Source organism: Bison bison, unplaced genomic scaffold, assembly GCF_000754665.1.
Source record: "Bison bison bison isolate TAMUID 2011002044 unplaced genomic scaffold, Bison_UMD1.0 scf7180017864304, whole genome shotgun sequence".
In the NCBI taxonomy this organism is placed as follows: Eukaryota; Metazoa; Chordata; class Mammalia; order Artiodactyla; family Bovidae; genus Bison; species Bison bison.
The window spans coordinates 4,176,544-4,201,417 of NW_011494876.1; the positions used below are offsets into that span (position 1 = coordinate 4,176,544).

Below are 24,874 nucleotides of genomic sequence, written 5' to 3' on the forward strand. Positions count from 1 at the left end.
TGATCATACAGAGACAATATTGTTTATTTCTGGCATGCAGCGTGTTTGTAAGACATTGGCTATATATACCACACTAACAATTTGTCTTACGCCCACTGAATGTTTGAGAACTGTGTTTCACTTCCTGAATTCCTTTGCAAAAGGCTTCTTCCCATGTTTTGCTTTTTTGTTGTTGTTTTTTTCCTAATCCAGGTGACATGATTTAGAAATTAATCACCCAAAAATAGTCCAGGAAACCTCTTTGCTGGGCTGGCCAGTCATTTCTGGCTTGATCCAAATCCGAGAGAAAAGCATACCTATCTAGAAGCTAGTTTGGTTTTGTTTTGTTTTTAATAAAAAATTCCTAGATAATGTTTAAACCATAAAGCATATTTCTGGTGTCAGCAAATGGCAGAATATAGTAACAGTATGTTCTGGGCTAAACAAAAATTTCTGAATGGATCAAGCCTTAGTAATGTAACTGTTCTGTAAAGTACATCCCAAGGTCATAATACAATTTGGAGCATTGAGATCTAGGTAGCAAGAAGATCTCCGAATCTGAGAACGCAGTGCCGTTAAATTGGGGATGGGCATATCGTCTGTGGCTTCGGTGCAGAGCCTTGCTCTGTATTCATCCAAATGCCAGCAATTTACGGGCTTTTGTCGTGGAGGCCAGGTCACCCCTTTAAAGCCAGCTGTTTGAAGGGTGGAGGTTGAGAAGTCATTTCTTCTAGCCTAGGAAATGAATCTTCTCTCCCTCTTTCCTAAGCAAGAAGAAGATCCAGCACCCCAAAATCCTCCCTCAGGAAAATTAAATTAGAACCACATGCATGATTTAATAAGTGAAAGAAGGTTTAGTGATCCTACACCCTCCTTTGATCCTTGTCTTAGACCACAGCTAATTATAGGCCAGATAAGCTTTTTCTTGAAAGAATAAATTGGCACATTTTCAAAGGGAAGTGTTATTATCAAAGGAATAAAAAATGATCTGAAACTGGCAGTGATGTTTTGAAATCTCAGAATCGCATTCATCAAGATGGGCCTCCATGTTTTTATTTCTGCAGTAATCCAGGTAGAGAACAGAACTTTAGAATGACTGCTCTACTTGGCTCCTCCAAAGCTGCCTAACATTTTTTAAAAACTCGTATATTTGCTCACAAGTTCACAAAGAAATCAACTGGTCAATGTGTCTGATTTTCTTTTGAAGACAAATTAAAACCTCCAAAATTTGTATATGGGAGGGAAAAAAAACTTCTTAATAAAAAAAAAAAACCATAAATCATATTCATGCTAAGATGACTATATGAAAAATCAGATTAGGTAGTATATGTAAAAAATTTAAAAATAAATATCTGAAAGCTTCCCTTACCTCCTTCTGTGCATGCTCTGTGACATGTTTTTGAAAAGATATGAATCAAGACATTGTAATAAAGCAGATAATGGTCTCCGTTCAATTAATTAAGGCATGAGTGAGAACACATTTTGGTAACTGCTCAGCAATCAAAATAATCTTGGTGCTATTGCCTTAACATTAACAGTTTATCTTAAAAATAAAAAGAAAATATTCTTTTCCTCATGTCAAAACTTAATAATAAGCTCTTCAAAGAAAAAAGAAAAAAAACCCTAGAAGAATTTTTTGAAACTCTGAAACCAGATGGGTGTCAAAATGTTGTTGTAATAAATACCAATTATTGCATTCATATGTACTTAATGATTTAAAACATACAACCATGCTGTTCCAAAACGGGGTTTAGACTAGACAAAGTTGGGGTTTCTTCTTCCCAAGCCTAGGACGGGATAGGGGGAAGGCCGAACTTTGACGATGCACTCCCCCACTTTTGAACACTGCCTACCACAGTATCTTGAAAGAAGGTGTAGATTCTCAGTCACCCACCAGGAAATGCCTGATTCTATATCTTTTCATGATTTCAGTTTCCTCCTTTGCCACCTTTCATTTTAAGGACGTGTTTCCATGTTACCTGCTCCTTCGTGTCAGATACATCTACGTACTGACCTCAGACTGGTCTGTCCTTGAACACGTGACCCTGTTGGTGCAGGCCTTGGGCTCCCTCCCGGCATGTTGGGAGTCTGCCCCCCCCCCCCGCAGTAGCTGTGTATGCACTCATGCACTAGCTCTATTTCTCTCTCTGAAGCATTAATTCAATGCAGCTGGCATCTGTCACAATAGAAACACCCACTCTCATCTGTTTCTATAGACGATGTCAGAACAAGTGGTAATGCATGGTATGTTGGACATTTTATAAATTGCCGTGTTAGCATTAGTGGTATGCGAGGAAGGGGGTGGGGGGTGGCCACCCCTTAGAACTCCCACTGGAATTGTTTTAAAAGAGGAAGCCAGCCAGAGAAGGTTGAGAGGGCGGGAGGTGGAGCAGTTCCCGTACGCAGGCTTTCCGTCGCTGGCCCAGGTAAATGTTTCTTAAACGTCATTGTACAGAAAGGAATCGAGACCAGTTTCTCCATCTGTACCGAGGACTGGGTAAGATGGTGCAACAGTACAGGAGCTCGGGTTTTGTGCCCTAAAGCTTTGCAAATATTCCTTGTCCACTCACCTCCCCCCACAACCCACCCTGTCCTGGGGCTGTCATGCAATGGGCCGGTCTATGAAAATTGGAATAATAACCAAACTGAGCAAGAATCTCGGATTCAAGGCATCCAGGTGTACTCAGCTTGGTTTGAGTCACCCTAATTTCTTTCCAGCTCTTCAAGGGAGAAAGTGGGTCCTCGCTCACCACTTTGTTAGCACTGTCCTTTTACAACTGAAAGTCTTGTGCAGTCTCCAAGAGGCCTCCGCTCTGGAGGGGAACTGGGGAAATGCATGAAACCCTGAATTTGAATAACTGCATGTTGCCATGTAGTTATTATCCGTTGAGACCTACTTCTCCCCCTGGTTCGTGGCCTTCATCTGAATCATCACATGTGTTAATGTGGTTATTAAAAGAAGGCTGATTTTTACCATACATTGTTCGAGTGATGGGGCAGCACGTCCTCAGACTTCTCACTGGTCTGGAATAATTGGCCGAACCAAGCCTGCTAAGTCATGTATGGTAAAACTCTAATCTGCCAGTGGAGATTGCCCCCACCTCCACGCCAACACTCGTCGTTTTGTATGTGGAAGCCACTGTTTGCCTTAAGCCTTCTAGTCCCCCCTTGTTCTTGTGTCAGCTTTTGCAGAACCCTCAGCCAGTGGGTGACTCTTGTTTTCTCATTTTTATCCTGCCAGTAATGGATCAGGCACTTCAGAAGATCTGTTCTGGAAACTCGATGCCCTGCAGACCTTCATTCGGGACTTGCACTGGCCCGAAGAAGAGTTTGGAAAGCACCTGGAACAACGGCTGAAGCTGATGGCAAGTGACATGATCGAATCTTGTGTCAAAAGGTGAGCACAGGTGGCTGGACAGGTTCTGTACACCTTCCCTGCTGTGCACTGACTCAGGAAGGACTGGGTGGCTGCTGAGTCAGCCATCACTTGGAGTGTCTGGGAGAAGGTGACTGCTTGTCATAGTCAGCTGGAGTGGTGACCACATTGAAGCTTCTGTTCGCCTTCCCACATCTTGCCAAACCCCACAAAAGAGGGCACAAAATAAGGCTGCCTATGTTTTCATTCAGCTCTGTGAGGAAAGGGTCCTTCTTGTCTCTGTATCCTTAATACCCATAAGTGTCTGGCACAAAATGTTTAGTTAATATGTATTTGTTAAATGTATGAGTGTATGTGTAGGTGGATAGCTGGCTGGAAAGAAAAAGGAGAACCTACTAATCCACTGTTCTAAGCACAGGGAGCAGGCATCTCTTGACTCTGCAGTGATGTAGACAAGACCTCCTCAGCACCGTTCATTTTGTGAGCACATACCACATGCTGACCATGAGTTATCTTGCCCAAAATCTAACTAGATAGCAACAAAGGGGCATGAGACATTAATTGTGCATTTTGGTTTCCTACACATTGCCCACTTTGTCACCATGGCTTGTGGGATTGAGGTGGGGATGCTGCATTTATCCTTTCTAGGTAGACTTTCCCAAGAAATAAGAAGGAAATGAGGACAGGGAACAAAAACTGTTTGGGCTCGTCCTGTCTGCCAGGCATGGTGCTGAGTTCTTGGCACGCCAGCAAGGATGGGAGATCTCATCCCTTCCCTCATGGAGTGTCTATATCTGAATATCAGAGATAGAGAGGAGATTTGTCTGGTTTGACATCATTATCATCACCCTGTCTATCTCCAGACACACATCCAAGTTCCTTTTCCAGTTCATAACTGTTTCATTATCTTTCCTCGCTCACAGAAACCCCCAGTCTCCCAGACACCACAGACTCCTCTGGATCTCCAGATGTTGTATAGTTGAGTTGATGGATCAGTTGTGTGTGATGGGGGTTGGGTTTGGCTGAGAGTGATCTGAATCTGGTATCTTGTATCTTGCAAGAAGAGAAGAGAAGGAATAGCATCAAAACTGGAAGCCGAAAAGGCAAAAGTCCCAGGTTGGGGAGCATCACAGCAGGAAATGGGAAAGGGGCTGTGTGCACCGAGGACTCTGGGCAGGTGTCTGTCTGATGGCACTTCTAAGAGCTTAAAGTCCTAGGGACTCAGGTTTTGTGTTTTACTGTTTTCTTCCCAATCACAGAACCAAAGACAAGCCTATTTCTCTAACCAGTGGTCAAAATCTTTCCTTAGGGTTTTGATTTCCACCATTTCCTACATAGTCATTTTTAGGAAAAGCAAATCTTTCCCTAAAGCCATACCATCTCACCAAAAACTCCTTGCAGGGCAGTCTCCCTGTGCTGAAAAGTTCTCCCTTGATCTACAGCTAGGTGCACAATTCTAGCTACACAGTGGCTACAATGCACTAGAATGAAGCCTTGCTAGCTTCTGGTCTGTGCACACAATTGTACACAAAGACTTGTTTGCCCTTTTCTGAGAAGCCAGGCTTCTGAGTATGGAGTAAGAAATAGGGAGATGCTGTAAGGAAAAGGGAAGACACAGGGATGTAAAAGGTAGAGAGTGACTCTATTTCCTCCCTCACCATATGGCTTGGCTAGCGGGATCTTAGTTCCCCAACCAGGGATTGAACCTGCGACGCCCTCTGCTGTGAAAGTTCAGAGTCCTAACCACTGGACTGCCATGGAATTCCCCTTATCACACGTCTTTATGGTTCATCCACCACCAAGACTGCGGGCTACTGAAAAGCAGGAAGTGTATCTTGTTCGTTCTGAGCTCCTAAACTTCCTCAGGTCCCCTCCTCATGCCTGACACATAGCAGCTGTTAGGTAACCTTTTGTGAACAGAAGTTGGTCAGCTTCACATGTACACCTGAACTGGACACATACATTTCCCAGTGTCCCTTTCAATTGAGGCCCCAACAAAAGCAGATCAGAGCAAGCATAGCGGCAAATACCATCCCCAGACCCCCAGATTCGGAAGTTAAAAAGTGAAGAAGTCCTTGGATGTTGTAAGACATAGAACGTACATGAGTAGAGCCTAGAACGTTAGCTTTCCTCTTTGGGAAAGAATAAAAGGGTCTTGTTCTAGGAGGACAAGAACATTACTACATAGGTGTAAATGTGCAGTGCCTGAAAGTCAATCAGGCACTCATTTCAAAGTTTCTCAGCAGTCGAAATCATACATTTGACGGAGCCTCTGGTCTCCTTTATGTGAGATCCACACAAAATAAGGCACCCTAACCACCCTCTGAGAGGCAGTGTAGTAACTGACCTTGGCTTTTCCACCCCATGGAGCCCTCTCAGTCATATTAATTTTGCATTCAGCTTCCTTTTCTCACAGCCACACACTCCAAGGGCTATGAACAGCTCTCCTGTGAAAACAGAAGACGATTACTTCATTGTAAGGGAGTGATTTAGCTTTTCCATTTCTCAAATTGGGGCCGGAACTGGCACACAAACCTCAGAAGATCAGCACAGGGACCTGTCCAAGTCAGTCCGCATCAGGCCCCCTTTTCACAAAACCAGAAAGCGATGTATTTTCAACGTAGCTTAAAATGATCATCATGATTAGAAAGCTTCTTCAGTGCACCGAGTCTTTGGGAGCCAAGATACATTTATCTTTAACATGATCATATAATATATAGGGTGTTTTAAGGGTTTTTTTTCCTTTTAGTTTTTTTTTTTTTTTTTTCCTTAAGAACTGGGCTTCCAACCTTAGAAATTATACTTGGCTTCCCTGCATGCACCCAGGGTGTGTTAGCAAGCTGGCATCCTTTCCTGAGCTAACTAGCTGTGTGGTCCTCCCTATGCACTGTTAGAAAACTGCTACAAATACCTCTTAAAGTAGTGCTCTCCTGGTGCCTGCGTGATCTCCAGAACCTGACCATGAACAATGCTCAAAAGATGCACCAGACGGAAGGAGCTTTATTAAAGCCACTTACTAACCAGGTGCTTTTTTTTAAAGACATGTCATGACATTGACCCACTTCCCTGAAACCTCTTAAAATCTTAACTGGTCCCCTTTACAATGCTGATATCAAGGAGTACATCTCAGCCCTGTATTACCACCTGCTCATGTCAGACTAGGTTTTTCCTGTGAGCAGTTAGCACATTGATGGGATCATAATTTGACCTATGTCAAAATTAAGTCACTTTAAGTTTCCACCGTTGTATACGACTTGAAATGGTAAGTATATTATGATGCTTTTACTTGTAAAATTAATATAATCTTATTGCAAAGCAATGCTTTAACATTGCAAAAACCCAGCAACAGCCAAAAAAAAAACAACAAAACATAGTAGAAGCACTCTCCAGGACCACTTCTCCTAATTTCAGTCTCCTCCCCAAAGGTAACCATCCTATGTTTTTAGTCTTTAAAGCAATATAATAAACTTGTTGAATTTTTTTTTATGTGTCTCTCTTTCACAACCAGAAAGGGGGAAAAAATAATGTCATTTAAGATATTTGCCACCGTGAGATTTGTTAACATTAGAAACTGCTTTAGGGGGTGAGGATGGTTGTTTTTTAATGAAGTATTTCAACGTAGTCAGGTGCAGATGTGAGCGAACTTATATATGCTATAATGCTGTAATTGAGTTTTTGTTCATTCATTCTTCTGCAATTAGGGTTCTCCGTAGCATGTAAACTATAGACAGAAATACGCTGAGCTACAGGTGTTCCATGTGCTGCGGAGAAAGGAAGGGTTTACGTGGCTGTCTCTCTGAATAGGCTTCCTTAGCTGGGAAAGTCATTTTTAAAAGAACACATGTGAAGTCATTGTCGATTGAAACTGATTACAGCCTTCAATTTTCTTTTTCACTGACCTCTCAGAAAATGTCTCCTCCACCTGCTGCCATCTGAATGCTGAATTGGTCTTTTCCTACTTTGTTTTAATAGAACCAGGATTGCATTTGAAGTTAAGCTGCAAAAAACCAGTCGATCAACAGATTTCCGAGTCCCACAGTCAATATGCACCATGTTTAATGTTATGGTTGATGCCAAAGCTCAATCAACAAAACTTTGCAGCATGGAAATGGGCCAAGAGGTAAAAAAAAAAAGATACAGATTTCATCCCCCCCTCCATTGATCATGTAGAAGAAAACTTCACAAATTCCTTCCATCTACTCTAGCCTGCTAGTTTCAGAAATGCACTCTAACGTGGATTAAGCCACAGATGAATGTTTGCTGTCTGATCATTAAGTAAATTTCTAAAGCATGTGCTGATGACTATGCCAGTCACTTGGAAGTGATTCTTGGCTGGGCTTGGGGTGGCCATAAAGTTCCTTTAAGTCAGATCAAGTTTGACGATCTTATTTGTTGGGCTGGCATCTCCAGCAGGTGTGTTTGACAGAATGCAAGTCATTTTCACATGGGAAGTGCATTTCATTACCTGAGCATCTGGGCAGCAGGAGAGAGCTCTTCTTAGCATCACACAGCCTCCAGGATATATAGCATTAGATCACCCTGCCACCCAGTCCCCAGCCAGCAGGCTTTGAACTTCCAAGAAATCGCAGGCTTTTCATTTTCCTTAGACTGAGTGGATTGTGAATCTTCCCTGACCAAAAGTTTAGTCCTTTGCTAAGTTTCCAATCCCGAAGTGGTATTTAAAATGTAAAGGAGAAAGAAACAGCAACTTGGGCTTGATTAAAGACTATCATGATCATTTTTCTCTGATGGCCTTAAGCCAGCTAGATATTCATATACCAATTTAGAATTAATTCAGAAACATTTCTGGCAACTCTCATGTTGTTGCCAATTGGCATAAATTGCTCCTAAATCAGATCTTTCGATACCAGCCTTATATGCTCAGAATTTTTACTAAATTATATTTGCTCCTTATTCGTTATTTATTTTCTCTTTCAGCACCTTCCATTTTTAAATGTGGGTTGGTGGTATTCTCTTCCTGGCAAGACTGTCTCTAACCTTCTTTCCCCTCCAAGTCAGCTTCCTCAGCCATCCCTGTTAGCTGCTGCTCCTGATCGATTTTCTTGTAGGGTACCTTGCCCCAGGGTGCTGTGTTCTAAGCACTACCCTCAAATGCAAGGTGGCAGTGGTTCTCTTTGCTGGCTCTATTCACTGCATGAGAACTATCTGGAGCAGTAGTTCTCCAGTTTCAGTGCCTAGCAGACTCATCCAGAGAGCTTTTTAAAACCCAGATTGTTGGGTCTCACCCCACACGAGTTTCCGATAGGTCTCGGGTGTGGTCCAAGAATTTGTATTTTTGACAAATTTCCTAGTGATGCTGATGCTGCTGGCTGTTCTGGAGACCCCATTGTGAAAACCACTGGTCTGGAGGCTCAGTATCCAAAAAGAGTTATGGAGAAGAACTGAGGTGCAACAAGCCAGCCTCCTGAGGAAGGCTTAGGTTAGATGGGCATCCATACCCTGGTTCTTTTGCCTGGGCGGTGCTGCAAACTGGAGCTGATCAAGTCACTCAGCTTCTTCAAACCTCAGTCTCCTCATCTGTAAAAGGATAGTTTCATTAAGGCTGTTTTTAGCTGTCGATTCTTCAGACCTCACCAAGAAGGCCAGCATAAGGAATGAATAAAATTGTTCTGGATGAAGTGGAGAGGGCAGGAATTCAAGAAATAGGGGGCCCAGAGTCCAAGCTACCATATTCCACTCCACCTCTGCACTTCTTCACTGCCCACCAGCCACCTACCCGCCCACACTTCTCTGGGGGACTCTGAACAATCTTACAGGCTTCACAGAGTCTACTTTAAAAACCTGTTCTTAGTGATATCTAAAGTTCATTAAAATACCTTTGAATTCAAACTCCAAAGTACCATCCCTTCTAAATGTTTCTCCCTTTGAGCTTTTTTTATATTATGAGATATAATTCACATACCATAAAATTCAGCCTTTTAAAAGAGTACAATTCAGTCATTTTTAGTATATTCACAAAATTGTGCAGCCATCACCACAGTCAGTTGTAGGGCATATTCATCCCCCTGAAAAGAAACCCAGACCCATAGGAATTCCTATTCCCCAACTCTCCCTCTCCAACCCTAGACAACCACCCCTCTACTTACAGTCTCCCAAGGATTTGCCTATTCTGAGCTTTTCATATCACTGGCATCTCATGTGTAACCCTTGATAATCTGGTTTCTTTCACATGGCAGAGTGTCTTCAAGATTCACCCATTGTTATTACATGTATTCATATTTCCTTTTTATAGCTGAATAATATTCTATTACATGAATATACCACACTTCGTTGATCGCTTTGTCAGTTGATAGACATTTGAGTTGCTTCTATTTTTCAGCTACTACGAGTAATGCTGCTGCGAACATTCCTGTCCACATTTTCATGTGGACCTCTGTTTCACGTCTCTTGGCTATATACCTAAGAGTGAAATTGCTGGGTCATATGGTAACTCTGTGTTTACCTTGTGAAGCACAATCAAACTGTTGTGCAAAGTGGCTGCACCATTTTGCACTCCTGTCAGCAATGTACAAGAAATCCTGTTTCTCCATAACGTAGCCAATACTACTTCTTCTTAACCATCTTTTTGGTATCACCGTCCTAGTGTGGATGACACAGAGTCTCATTATAGCTTTGATTTGTGGTGATGTTGGCCATCTTTTCATGAGCATATCGACCACTTGTGTGTCTTCTTTAAAGAAATGTCTATTCGCTCAAATCTCTTGCTCCTTTTCACAGTTGGGTTGTTATCTGTTGTTTGATTATGAGAGTTCTTTATATCTTTTGGATATGAGACCATTATCATATATATGATATACAGCTATTTTCTTACCTTCTATGGGTTGGTTTTTATTTTTTCACTTTCTTGGTAACATTGTTTAAAACAGAAAAATGTTTAAATCCATTTTATCTGTTTCTCCTGATAGCTGCTTGGCATGTCCATTTTAGCTGAGTTTCACAAGGATGGCACCATTCAGGACAGGAAAGGGTGGTATCACTAGGACTGGCCTTCCTTTACCCTTGGCAACTTTTACAGCCCCTCTTCAGTTTGACTCAGCTATGGCCTTGATCATAGAATTCCTGCCTACCTGGTCAGATGGCTGAACCATCTTTTCGAATAAAACTAGTCACTCTGATCTTTTCTTTTTGAACTGGATTTGAGAAGGTAGTGGGAGTAGGGTGAAGGAGTGGAGGGAGGTGTTGTCAGGCAGCCTACTGAGAATCTGATGAAGTGGATGAAGCCGTTTCCTAGAAGAAAAAAAAAACATACTTTGATAAATTTCACTGTACAATTTCAGGGCCTTGTCAGGCCAACCTGTAGACCCTGGTTGGAGATATAGGATGAGAAATAACCGGTTTGTTTTGTCACAGTTGACCGTCTCTTATTTTTACCACTAATCTGTTCTGTGCTAGAGTAGTATGACATTGGCTTAATCTCGAAGCCTTGGTTTTCTTGAATAAACTTTCCAATGGTTTTAATAACTAAATCATATGAATTGTACACGTTAGCTACCAAACTACATGACATTGAGCAAGTCACTTACTCTCATAATCTTGCTGTCATTGGTCAGATGAGAGATAGAGTATGCAACACACAACATTTGAGAGGTATGTAGCTTGTCAAAATTGGGGATAAAGCTACCTAAGTTCTGTGTGTAAGATTAGAAATTTGGTCTTGGATATTCCCAAATAGTAACATTTTCAAGGCTGAACAGCAGTGACTGCTTCTTTCTGGACATTATTCTATTTTATGTAGTAGAACAAACTTCATGTATTTACCCCTAAATGAGTCAACATGCTTTATTTTCTTTTTTTTTTAATGAAAGCAATAACTGACACTTATAAATGTTTCACAATTTCCCAGAACTACTGCACAGACAACTGAACTAAATGATCTTTATTAAGAGCCCATCCAGTACTGTATTCTAGTCTGTGATCCTTACCCTCGGCCTGTCACTTTCCCAAGCCACGCTAGAGTGATCTTCTATGCCATTTCTCCCTGATATAACTGTATCAGAGACACCTAAGTGACCAGCTTGTGAGGAATGAGGCCTCTTGTGACCTTTGAATGCCAAATGACTGAGAACGGTGAAAATGAAACCAGACGTCATTGTAAATATGTACTTCCTTCACGCATCTTGCTCTGTAGCTGTGACCTTGGCCAGAACTTTCTTGGGAAGTCTCATGCAAGTGATCTCTCAATTTTTCTCACTTTGTAGAATGATGATATTCATCTCCAAAGTAAAACAGTTGTTAAAGTGAGATTGGCCAAGGATGGCTGCAGACATCACAATACTGGGTGGAAAGAAGTCCAGTGTTTTTATGTAGCTTTCATTTTGTGGGGCTTCCCTGGTGGCTCAGACACTAAAGAATCTGCCTGCAGTGCAGGAGACCTGGGTTCAATCCCTGGGTCAGGAAGATCCCTTGGAGAAGGGAATGGCAACCCACTCCAATATTCTGGCATGGAAAATCCCATGGATGGAGTAACCTGGCAGGCTACAGTCAATGGGCTCGCAAAGAGTTAGACACAACTGAGAGACTTCACTTTCACTCTCTTTTCATTATGTGAATATTTTGATAGTAAACTCATATTATATATCTAGTTACTTATACCTGTTTCTACCTAGATTCCAACTCCCTTAAGGTATTTTGGACTAGATACCAACCAGGTGATACAGTGTTTTCCAATTTTAAGATCACTTCCTGAATTTCATCACTGGGATAAAGTCTCATTTAAAAGCAGCTGTTGAAACATTTGTTAACCATACTTTTCCATCTTAAATATTTATTTTTTCATTAAAATTTGTGAAGCCCCAATAGAGAGGAAATTGTGTATTAAATAGTTTCTCACTTGGTCTAGTGTGTTTTCGTCTCATTTCCGAGGTCAGATGGTCTTAACAGAAAGACAACATACACACAATCTGTTCCATGACAAGGCAAAATGTGCTGCACAGGAAGTCAAGTGGAATAATTTTCACAAAGTGATTGTGAATTCGTTGCAACTTAGCTCATCAGAAGCAAAAGTAAACTCTCCAAACTTCCCGTGCCGTTGAAGGTCAGTGGTCCCCTTGCTGTCAGCACAACCTAGCGCCCTAGAATAGAACTTAGAAATATTGTTATGGTCCTTGTGAAAGTGGCTCAGTCGTCTCTGACTCTTTGCGACCCCATGGTCTGTCTGTACAGTCCATAGAATTCTTCAGGCCAGAATACTGGAGTGGGTAGTCATTCCCTTCTCCAGGGGATCTTCCCAACCCAGGGATCTAACCCACGTCTCTCACATTGCAGGCAGGTTCTTTACCAGCTGAGCCACCAGGGAAGCCCTTAGGGTCAAACCAACCTAAGAAAACCAACAGAGAGGACTGAAAAATGCCAAAGTAGGCAGGATCCCCTTTTGTACCATATTAGGCTACAGACTGGAATCAAGATTGCCAGGAAAAATATCAATAACCTCAGATATGCAGATGACACCACCCTTATGGCAGAAAGTGAAGAGGAACTAAAAAGCCTCTTGATGAAAGTGAAAGAGGCGAGTGGAAAAGTTGGCTTAAAGCTCAACATTCAGAAAACTAAGATCACAGCATCTGGTCCCACCACTTCATGGCAAATAGATGGGGAAACAATGGAAATATTGAGAGACTTTATTTTGGGGGGCTCCAGAATCACTACAGATGGTGACTGCAGCCATGAAATTAAAAGACGCTTGCTGCTTGGAAGAAAAGCTATGACCAACCTAGACAGCATATTAAAAAGCAGAGACATTACTTTGCCAACAAAGGTCCATCTAGTCAAAACTATGAGTTTTTCCAGTGATCATGTATGGATGTGAGAGTTGGACTATAAAGAAAGCTGAGCACTGAAGAATAGATGCTTTTGAACTGTGGTGTTGGAAAAGACTCTTGAGAGTCCCTTGGACTGCAAGGAGATCCAGCCAGTCCAATCTAAAGGAAATCAGTCCTGAATATTCATTGGAAGGACTGATGCAAGACCTGAAACTCCAATACTTTGGCCACCTGATGCGAAGAACTGACTCATTTGAAAAGACCCTGATGCTGGGAAAGATTGAAGGCAGGAGGAGAAGGGGACAACAGAGGATGAGATGGTTAGATGGCATCACTGACTCGATGGACGTGAGTTTGAGTAGGCTCCAGGAGTTGGTGATGAACAGAGAAGCCTGGCATGCTGCAGTCCATGGGGTCACAAAGAGTTGGACACGACTGAGCGACTGAACTGAACTGACTGAGGTTATAGGCAGAATTGGATCGTTCCTTTGACTGCAAGAAATTTTGTGACAAGGTAATCTAGTATTACCTAGTGTTGGTCACTCAGTCATATCCAACTCTTTGCAACGCCATGGACTTTCGCCCTCCAAGCTCCTCTGTCCATGGGATTCTCCAGGCAAGAATACTGGAATCAGTAGCCATTCTCTTCTCCAGGGGACCTTCCCCACCCAGAGATTGAACCCAGGTCTCCTGCATTGCAGGCAGATTCTTTACCATCTGAGCCACCAAGAAAATACTATCTAGATAGGATGGTAATTAAAAGATGCCCCATGAGTATCTATATGCCTTCATGGAGCTTCTCATCTGCAGGGAGCAATGTGTCTCCTGAGAGAACAGTGAAGGCAGATTCCTTGGTCACTATTTCTCCAGAAAAGCAAGTTAGTCAAATAAGTCTCAGAGGAATCTGGTGAAAGGAATTCATGTGTTTTTGTAATTACTTGACTAGCAATGGGGGCTGCTTTAATACGTAACCCTTTGTTATGTAATTAACAGAGTAGATACTACCCTGCTGTACAACCTTTCCCAAAGTAGGTTTTATTTAATTCAGATTACAGTTTACATATAAGAGCTTCCCTGGTGGTTCAGCAGTAAAGAATCCGCCTGTCAGTACAGAAGATGCAGGTTTGATCCCTGGGTCAGGAAGATCCCCTGGAGGAGGAAATGGCAGCCCACTCCAGTATTCTTGCCTGGAGAATCCCATGGACACAGGAGCCTGAAGGGCTACAGTCCATAACGACAGAAAGAGCCAGACACGACCAACCGAGCACAGCACAGCAGAGAGAATGTATACACACATGTAAACATTGTAGTAATCAGTAACTGTAGTATTCTGCCAGATAGCAGTTCTGGGTTTCTAAATCATGTTTCTGAGCATCGTTTCATGACTTTGTTTGATGAATATGATTTCTACTTTCACAAGAGGTTTAATTCTAGCCCCACTGAGGAGAGGAGGAAATAGACTGGCAGAAATGAACATGCTCAAGTTTTTCCTCTGGAAGTCAGAAGCAGAATAATCATGGCAGATGCTTTTTTTCATAAGTAGGAAAAAAAGAAAGATGTAGAAGCGTGGAGATCCCAATATTCACCAAGAGAGAAAGGGAGAGACAGTGATTCTCCCTGGAGAATGCTCAGGACTGTGTTCCACATGGAAATACTGAAGGTAGGAAGAGGCTCCCATGTCTCCATAAACTTCAGCTTGGATTCCTTAGAGAATGAAAAGGTTTGAGGTTCTCTCACTTCGGAAGCCAAAATAACATTGTTAATCTTCCAATCAAGAGCCTGAATCTTCCTTAAAAAAAAAGATTTATTTTTTTATATTTGACTGCCCTGGGTCTTCCTTGCCATGCAGGGACTTCTCTAGTTGCAGCAGGCGGGGCTACCGTCTCTCTAGTTGCGATGAGCAGGCTTCTCTTTGCAGTGGCTTCTCTTGTTACGCAGCACAGGCTCTAGGTGTGCAGGCTGAGCAGTTGCAGCTCGCAGGCTCCACAGACATTTGGGATCCTTCTGGACCAGGGATCGAACCCTGGTCCCCTGCATTGGCAGGCAGATTCTTAACCACTGGAGCACCAGGAAGCCCAAGCCAGAATCTTTCTTAGAGTGTGGAGAGTGATTGCCGTTGGCTTTGTTTGCCATTTCAGCCAAGTGTTTCAAGAGAGAGTTCCTGTTCTCAGTGATGTTCTTTGCTTGGTTAGAAGCCCCTTATTTAATATTTCACATTATGTTATTTTGCCTGCAGCTAGCTTTCCTGAGTTAAACCTCATAATTAATTTAATAAAGGTGAATCATTTATAGTAATTCTAAAGAAAATCTAGCAGAGGGAGGCAGTCACATAGGGAGGGAAAGTAAGCATGTGATTCTGGATCTTATCTGAAGACCTAAAAATGAATTTGGAGCTTCGTCAGTACTCCTGAAATTCTTTTGCTCTGACATCTTTCTTTGTGTTTCTAACACAGAATCCTGCAGATAGTTTTTCCATTTACCTGGAAGTTTATGCCACTTACCAGTTTGTGCCACTTTCATGAAGCTACCAGTAGAGCCAACATGGACCATTCCTGTTCTTATTTTCCTCTAATCAACTAAAATGAAAAACTAAAATGATAAAGCAATTATCCTTCAATAAATTAAAAAAAAACTAAAATGAGATGACTGATGGTGATCGCTCCCTCGCTTTATCTTCTCTTTTATGACCTTGAACAAATATTTGAATTGCAATTATAGTTGACAAAATGGTTTCACATCTAGACCCTCAGGATGATCTTCAAAGTAGATTTTTGAGCTTGAGAGCAGTACTGGCAGGAAAGGACTTAGCCCTGGTTTTATCATCATATTAATAATGCTAAATGTCTTCATACAGAGTTTGCCTCATTCTCTACTAGTTTCCCTCCCTTATCATTGGTCCTGGGCGGTAGTAGTATTACCTGTTTGTTTTGCAGATGAGGAAACTGAGCCAGATTTTCTTAGACATCTTGATTTACCAACTTTGCACTGGGACTTCATCTCAGTCTTCCAATTACAATCAGAATTCACCTATGACTTGAAGTGAATTTACCTAATTCACATCCCTTTGCTCCTAATTGCCAGTTATCAGAATATCAAACCACATTACTATGGCTTATTGTTTATGTATGTTTTCATAACTTTTTGGATGCTTTGTTTAATTTTTATTTTTCTCATGAGTCCTTTTGTCCTAATTTTTATTTACACTGTTTCTTTTCTGTTCCTAATTAATCATCCTTCTGAAAGTTTGCTAAAGAGTGGGTAAGTGCATTTTCCTTTCCAAATAGCAATGTTTTGCATTGTTATTTTTTGTTAAGGAAATATGGAATAATTCAAATGGATACTAAAATGATCTAATAAATGTCAAGGAGCTGGCATGCAGTATCTTCTGTTGAAATCGCTTTTCCTTTTTCCCTGGCATTTGCAGCAGATTTTTGTTTATGTGGGGATTTGTTTTTGCGTTACTGTTTAAGTTTTAATTGACAGTGGTAGTACGAGAAATTAAAAAGCTTAGCAGTCGTCTCAGGAGAACCTATAAACCTGGGTCTACTTCTCCACAAATGAAGAAACTGAGTAACTGCCACAAGAGTTCCTGGAGAGATACTTTGCCTTTAGACTGAGTCAATCCCTGGGGATATAACTGGGTGGCTCTCAGGCGGTAACACAAAGGATCCGATGACTTAAGAACAGTTTGTGCAAAATCAGTCAGTCTTGGTCACATTCCCTTTGGAGTTTGTGATTCCCAAAGTCATATCATCCAGCAGTTTCCTAAAGATAATTTTCATCCTCTATATTAAATCAGTGCGGTGTCTTGTTTTATAAGACCCAGATCAACACACTGCCAGACCATTTGTTAAGCCACCCCTGCATCCTATTTGTAAATGTGTGTGGCTACACATATCAAAGCCAGCAAAAGCTTTGGGTAAGGAACAACGCGTCTGGTCATTTTTTTTTTTTTAAGAGCTTCTGATCTTTCTTCATCAAAGACATGGAGTCAGAATCTTACAGCTGCTTCTGGGACTATGGAAATAAAATAGGTCTGCCGGCCACATTTTATTTATAAATCGCGTTGTCTAAAAATTACTGATGGATGCAGTGCCAGCACCTCCCAAACATGCTAATGTTTGTCTTTCTGTGTTCTTTAGCATCAATACCATTCAAAAATAGACGAACTAATTGAAGAAACTGTTAAAGAAATGATAACACTCTTGGTTGCAAAGGTAACCTTCAGCTTAAGGTGAAATGTTTCATTGTGAATATTGCTTTGTTATGTCTGCATTTCCATTAAAATGTAACACGTTAAAAAGTTGCGCTGGGTGCTTGTATTTCTCAGGAAACAAGATAGTATGTCACCCAGCTGAAGCTCTGAAGGATTTTTCTGATGATTGTGAGCCCGGCGAGGATGAACTGATGAAGTGGCATATGTGACCCTAATAAACATGTGTCCCCCAGTGTTACAGGAGGTTATGCAGGAAATATTTGTTTTTCAGCCCTGACAAAGTTAGCTTTTTAAAAACCGAAAGTTAAATGGTAATAAGGAATTCTGCCATCATGAAAACCCCCTTTCCCCTCGTTTCACATGCAGTGAGAGTCATAATAAAACATAAAAGTCAGATAAAGCTATTTCAGTCATCCTCATGAATTATAGAATTTTAACTAAGTAATGCTGAATGGGAAGACATTTATATTTGCCAGTGCTAAACTTCTGTTTCCCCAAAATTACTGATAAAATACAAATAAAAATAGATTGGATTAAATGTAGTGCTAATATGTAACGTAAAAACTGCTTTGCGCAGTTTTGGATTTTGAAAAGTGCATTTAATATTATCGCATGCTATATGCAACTCAATAATATTTTGTCACTTTGCACTTCTGTAACACTCTATATTTGCAATCACATAATAATGAAGAGAAAGCCGAATAAGTCAAATATTTCTATGTAAAGGCAGTCTCTTCCTTTCCCCAAAGACAGGAACCAAATAATAGAACTTAAAAATGAGCAAGGGCTCATTGCTGGTCTCTGGGAGGTTGGGAAATGTTGCTCTTTATTATGGGCAATTATAGTTTGAAATAATGATTCTTTTCCCTTTTTGCTATTTTGCTAGTTCGTTACAATCCTGGAAGGAGTGCTTGCAAAATTGTCCAGATATGATGAGGGGACTTTGTTTTCTTCTTTTTTGTCATTTACCGTAAGTAAAGAGCTTCTTTCTTTCTTGGTTTATGTTCTAGTTTGGGTTTGGGTTTAGGGGTGAGGTGCTTTTTATGTCATTTTGGTTTAAGGTTTGTATATATATATGTTCATTGCAGTCAACTGCTAATGTATAATAATAACACAGGAAAATAAGCAGAACAGTTCATAACAACAAGTAATCCAAATCATTCCTATTTAATTTTGTATAATATGTACGTATGTATGTATACGCATGTACACAGACACATATATGTCTCTATTAATATATGTATGTATCCAAAGAGGGTTGCCAGTTTGTGTTCACCTTAGCTAGCTCAGGTATTTCTGGGCTCCTTTTCCTGCAAATGAGGAGAATTAATTTTAGAGATTACCAAGCAGAGATCTAAAAGTCAGATAGAGCTCCTAAGTAGATGTTGTTTGGTCCTCACCATATCAGGTACAATTTTCTTTACTGAATTAGCTGCCCACGTTTAAGAATCAAGAGAACTCAGGGATGTCAGTATTCCAGGGTGTCTTCATAAGGCAGGCAGGCAGCAGCCTTCGGTCTGCATGTGTGTGTTGCAGCAGTCTGTTGGAACTCAGTCGGTAGTCCCTACAGATCAGAGAGGTGTTTACCAGTTCCCTGTAGCCCCTTTCCTTGCCATTTTGCTCATTCCTGTACTGGCCTGGGCTTGGAGACACTGGAGCTTACAACTTCTGCTGCACATGATCCAATCTGTACACATTCAGAAAAGCTCTAATTCTGTGCCAACACGCCGCATGGACACAGAAGTACGATAGGTCATGGGGAGAAGCCAGACTCATTCTCTGTAGGTAAGTGATCCATGGAGATGGTGGCTTAAATGGGCCACCAGTTCGCCCTTCCTTCTGTGCGAGGTGGGCACCGCTGCTGCGTGCTTTCTTGCCATTTCTCACAGCAAGGTTTTTGCTGGCTGGTAGACCAGCTGTTTTCCTCTCACAACACCGTAAGAAAGGCAGTTAGTTTAGGACCTGCTATTTATGGGTCCTTCAAAACCTCTCTTCTAGGAGATGAAGAATCTCCTAGACAGGCATCGAATGCCAAGACAGAGCCCAGCACGGGCCAGAGGAGGAGCACATCGTCATCTGTGGAATCCAGCAGACCTGGGTTCAAATCCCATTACCTGTATTAACCTGCTGTGTGATCTAGAGTAGGTGTCTCATCCTCTCTGAGCCTGAGTTTGCTTTTGGTTTGTAGGAGGCATGCAATTGTGTCCTTTGGTTTTCGGTTTATGTTTCTCTGTGTTAATTCATGTCAGCTACCAATGTTGTAGGCAAGTGGAAAGTAGGTAATTTCTTCTGTAACGAACTGTCATGATGATAATAATGTGAGAAGGACTTGGCATAGTCGTAACACATAGTAGGTTTCAGTAAATGGCAGCCTTGATTAATAAAAGATAACTAAGAAGGTGATTATGCATTACAAACTTAATACATGTTTACAAGTTCTTTGCAAATATATCCTGCTTTGGTCTTTCCCGAATACATACATTAGATTTCCTGGGAATTAAGGGAAATGTAGACAGAAAACATTTAAAGCAATTTTTAGATTGTATGTATGTACTTTATCTATGTGCTCAGCTTATTTTGGTATGCAGTTTTGACCTTCCCATGTGTAAGGATTGAACTTAGTCCTTAAAGTGTGATGGCCTTGGTCTCTGGAATCTGTTGGCAAAGTTGGGATGGGAAAAGGATGATGACAGAGAACAGCAGTTTGATTCACTCAGTAGGACCACCCATGATGTGTCACAGCCAAAAGGAACCCTGTCCAAGCCATTTCTTTGATGAACCAAAAAACCAAGGCCCAGAGACAGGGAGTAATCTGTCTAAGGTCACACAGCAGCAGGAAGAATGAGGACAGGAACTCAGGTCTTCTGCCAGCTTCTCCCCACCACCAAACAGCTTCCTGGAGAGAGTGGGATTCAGCTGGCAATTGCCTGACACTAGAAGGCAGATGGGCATGTGAGCGGGAAAGATTCATAAAGAAGGATTCAGGGCACACGAGTGGGAAGTACTAGATAATCTCTCATTCCTCAGCGAAGTCACGGAAATGGTGAAAAGAGAACTAAAGGCAGCATTTTTGGAAAACGCTATCCTGACATCCACAAAAGATAACCACTTTCTTTGAGTCTTCATTTTGAGCAACTGTTTTCGCTGCACTGGATTTGAACCAGTGCAAACCATAAAAGCCCCTCTGCTCTTCCTGGAGCAGAATTCAGTCCTCTAAGGATCCCACCCTAATGCCAGGGGAGCATTCCCCGCTTACCAGGGGACCTAGTGAAAGGTGATCCGGAGGAGACAGGAACGTGGGGCCAGGGGGATCCTCACAGCGGGGTAGAAACAAAGAAGGCCTAGCAGTGCCAGAGTGTTCATGCTAGAATTCTCATCCTCTCAGTCTCCCCTTTGGGAGACATTTGCAGCCGCACAGCCCGCCTCGTGAAGCTCCTGTCACCGCGGGACGCTGCGGGGCTGTTGGTGGGCCCGTGACTTCCCCTCCTTAATGACACTCCTCCCACACGCTCGGCTCCCCCAAGGCCAGAAGCACCCACTTCTCATTTGCAGCCTGTGTTCTCATCCCTGCCGGTGCTCCAGCGCTGGAGTAGGCGAGCTATGCAGAGAGGTGGCAGGAATGTCTCCACACGTGGATCCTGGGCTCCTGCCCGAATCTCACAGGGCCTTTGAAGACTGCCTGCGGCACCGTGGTGTTAACCATCCCAGAGCGGGGTGGAGGTCGGAGGCCTGTGTGCAGGCAGCAGGTACTGTGGACCAGACCTTGACACCAAGGACAGGGGGATCAGCCAGGAGTCCTGCGACCGTGGACAAAGGCTTAGGGATGCTGCCGACAGCCTGGCAGGGCTTCCTTCACTCGCTCCCATTTCCGATTCAATTCCTTAAGCATTACTGTGCACTCACCGCATCCCCGCCTCGGGGGGGGGGCTGCCAAGTCTGAGCCGTGTGCTGTGCCCCCCAGAAAGCTGACAAGTACCGACAAATATGCCACCCTTTTCCCCCTCTTTCTCCCGCTGAGCGCCTCCTTTCCTGGGTGGGCTTGATTTCATGGTCCAAGCCAGACATTTTGGAAAACGTCTGCAGTGGCACAGAGCAGGCAGGAATATTTATTTCTCGTCTCCATCTGCATTGCTTCCTCTCTTGGAGAGGAGCTGGGGGGAGGAGGGAGGAGGAGATGTGTCTTCTCCGTGCCAGCCTGAGAGGCGCCCAGGCACACCCCTCCTCTCCTCCGGCTCCAGCCCCAGCAGCGGTAGCAGCCCGGGATTTAGGGAGGCAGGCGCCTTTCGAACTTTTCAAAGATCAGCCCAGTTGGAAGTCGCAATTAGCAACCATCCGCCCATTTCCCCCGACTGCAAGATGTGCTTTTGTGTGGGTTGCCTGCCTGGAAGACTCCCTGTCTTTGTGGGTAGCTTGGCGCTGTTCTTTTAGGAGGCCAAGAAGGGGGCCAAACAGGTGTCTAGGTTGTCCTCCCAACAAGTTAAAATCTTTGCCTTTGTCCTGTCCGGGTGTTACCAAATTGCTGTTTCTAGAATCTGTCTGTTGGCTTATGCATTCATTCACCTGGTGTGTGTTTACCCCAAACCTGTGTGTTGTGAATCATGTCAGTGCCAGAGACCCAGCAGTGAGTGAGGGTGGCATGTTCTCTGTCCTTTGGGAGCTTACACTGAGGATAGGAGACAAAGAAAAAGAAGAGAAAGTTATTGGGGCTGGGGCCACTGCTGTACAGACCACAAACTGGAGACAGAGAGAAGGTGGGAGGCAGTGTTCCTTCAGCTGTGATGGTCCTGGACAGTCTCTCTGAGGAGGAGATGGAGGGACCAGTCTTAAAGGGAACAGACATGGGTAAAAAGGAGAGGAGATGCTTCTGGACAGAACAACAGCTACCATGGCCACGTGGCAGGAAAGCAGAGAAGACACTTCCACAGGGTACTTTGAAAGGAACATCAGGAGGGTTTAAGGATTGAGGAGATGCAGAGGGTAGATTCAGTTGCAGGGAACAAAGGTGGGAAGCTTGAGAAGTGTGATTTATGGAGAACTCAGCTAAGCCAGATGAGTCCTGAGAGTAAGGGATTCAGCGAAGAAAGACTTCATAGGGTGGGGAGACTGGGGGCGGGACACCAGCTCTGCCCCTCACCAGCAAACTGTGTGACCTGGGACACAGGACCACCCCTTGGCTTTGAATTCCCCTCAGTGTAATCTGATGATAGCTATGGTAGATGAATTCGAAAGTCCAAAATAGCTACAAGAGCTTCAGCTCCTATCCTTTAAGCACTTGCTAAGTGCCTGGCACAGGGCTAAGTGCTTTAAATATATTTTTTCTTGTCGAATCCTCTGAACAATCCTGCTGCAACAAGGCTCTCCTGCAAATGATGAAAGTGAGGCTTCAGGAGGTTAAGCCCTGCAGCTTGGCCAGCCTTCTGTCTCCCTGTACACTCCGGAGCCTCCAAGGAAAAGGGAGGATGTAAGAGGCACCCACTGCCCACGGACAAAATGATTACATCAGATTCCCTGAAGCCCCCTAAAATTTACCTAAGATTTCCCCCCATCACCCACATCCATTTGAGATGGTCACAGCATAGCATGGAAACTGCTCAGGTTAGGGAGAATAAAGCCCATGTTAGGGCTATTGAGGGGCCCAAGCTCCACTGTCTGACCAGTCTCCTAGGTCTCAAATTACCCTCACTCACCCTTTTTCCCTTTTGTCAACATTTTAATTGTTTTGCCGCTTAGATATGAAATGCAGTGGACATGCTTCTCTTCCTGCTAGAATCTGAGGCCAGGGCTGATGTTCATGCAGATGAAGCAGCAGCTTGGACTGCTTCAGTGCAGAGCCCCTGATGGCAGGCCAGAGAGCACGACTGCCAGCTTAGTCAAAGGCCAGAACTGGATTCACAGAAGGGTATTCACTTCTGTCCACAGAACAGTTTGATCAGGAAGCAGTTCAAATTGTAGCATGGGCTGAGGTTGGTCGTGACTTATCAGTGTTACCTCTGATGGTGTTCTATTTTTCCTTTGGCTTCAGGGAACACCAGCAAGGGAGAAATGGCTTTTTACAGTGTGGGCTGGTGATGGCGGTGTAGACAGAGAGGTCTTGGTTCTTCCTCAGAGGGTAACCTCATCAAATTATCAGATGCTAGATTCATGTGATTCAAGTCATTTGGCTTCTACACTTCAGAGTAGAGGTGCCTGCCTTGGACAGAAGCACCAGCCATGGTAGTAAATACTTACATGCTTTGAACATGACATGTGCCAGGCACAGTGCTAAGTGAATGACATGAATTTTCTCATCCAATCCTCACAATCACCCTATGTAATAGATATGATGATTATCCCATTTAACAGATGAGATAAGTTGAGTAATGTGCCCAGCTGAGTCTTGCACAGCTGATAAAACTCCACCTTAAATCTACTGCTTAATTATCACCAGAATGTTATTCCCCACAGAAGCTAAGAAACCCATGCTGCTGCTGCTGCTAAGTCGCTTCAGTCGTGTCTGACTCTGTGCAACCCCATAGATGGCAGCCCAGGCAGGCTCCGCCCTCCCTGGGATTCTCCAGGCAAGAACACTGGAGTGGGTTGCCATTTCCTTCTCCAATACATGAAAGTGAAAACTGCAAGTGAAGTCGCTCAGTCGTGTCTGACTCTTTGCGACCCCATGGACTGCAGCCTACTAGGCTCCTCTGTCCATGGGATTTTCCAGGCAAGAGTACTGGAGTGGGGTGCCAAACCCATAGATGAAGGTAATTAGTGACTCTTCCCAGAACCATCGACTGTCTGTGATCATTCTTAAGGGAAAGAGTCATGTATTTCTCACATCTTACCAGCAAAAGTATGTTATAATTTACCCACCAGCCAATTAGTTTTGCAGTAAAACCAAAGGAGTAGACATACAGAATCTCCCCACTTCCTTTATGCATTCTGAACAATCTTTAGTTTTATGCTGCTCCATTCAATACATGTTTATGGAGCACCTACTATGTGCTAGGCACTGGGAGCTTAGCAATGAATGAGAGAAACATTATCTCTTATTGTATATTCCTATGAGGGAGACATTCTCAACAAGTAATTTACAAGCGTAGCGATTATTCAGAGAGTAGCTGATGCAATTGGACCATAGCCCAAAGAGACCCAGCCTCATCTGGGAGACCATAGAGGAAGGGCATTTGAGCAGAGGTCTAATATATAAGTAAAATCTCACCTGGTAAAGAAGAAAACAAAGAATGTCCAAAGTACAAAGACTTGGAGAAGAAAAAAGTGAAAGTGAAGTCGCTCAGTTGTGTCTGACTCTTTGCGACCCCATGGACATAGCCTACCAGGTTCTTCCATTCATGGAATCTTCCAAGCAAGAGGACTGCAGTGGGTTGCCATCTCCTTCTCCAGGGTGTCTTCCCAACCCACGGGATTGAACCCGGGTTTCCTGCATATCTGGAAGACGCTTTACCATCTGAGCCACCAGGGAAGCCCCGAAGGTCTACTTCATTCTGGAAACTGGAAGTTCATTGTAACTCGGGGTCGGGCCAGAGC

The 24,874-nt window shown here is 43.1% G+C and overlaps 1 protein-coding gene across 1 annotated transcript in view; it reads left to right on the forward strand.

The window, feature by feature from the left end:
• CADPS (Ca++-dependent secretion activator) overlaps positions 1–24,874 on the forward strand; it is a 439,169-nt gene that overhangs the window by 352,920 nt on the left and 61,375 nt on the right. Inside the window, exons 20-24 of the mRNA XM_010851925.1 lie at positions 3,221–3,376; positions 7,328–7,475; positions 16,378–16,392; positions 17,277–17,351; positions 18,237–18,320. Coding sequence (XP_010850227.1) covers positions 3,221–3,376; positions 7,328–7,475; positions 16,378–16,392; positions 17,277–17,351; positions 18,237–18,320 — 478 coding nt within the window. The remainder of the gene's footprint in view (positions 1–3,220; positions 3,377–7,327; positions 7,476–16,377; positions 16,393–17,276; positions 17,352–18,236; positions 18,321–24,874) is intronic.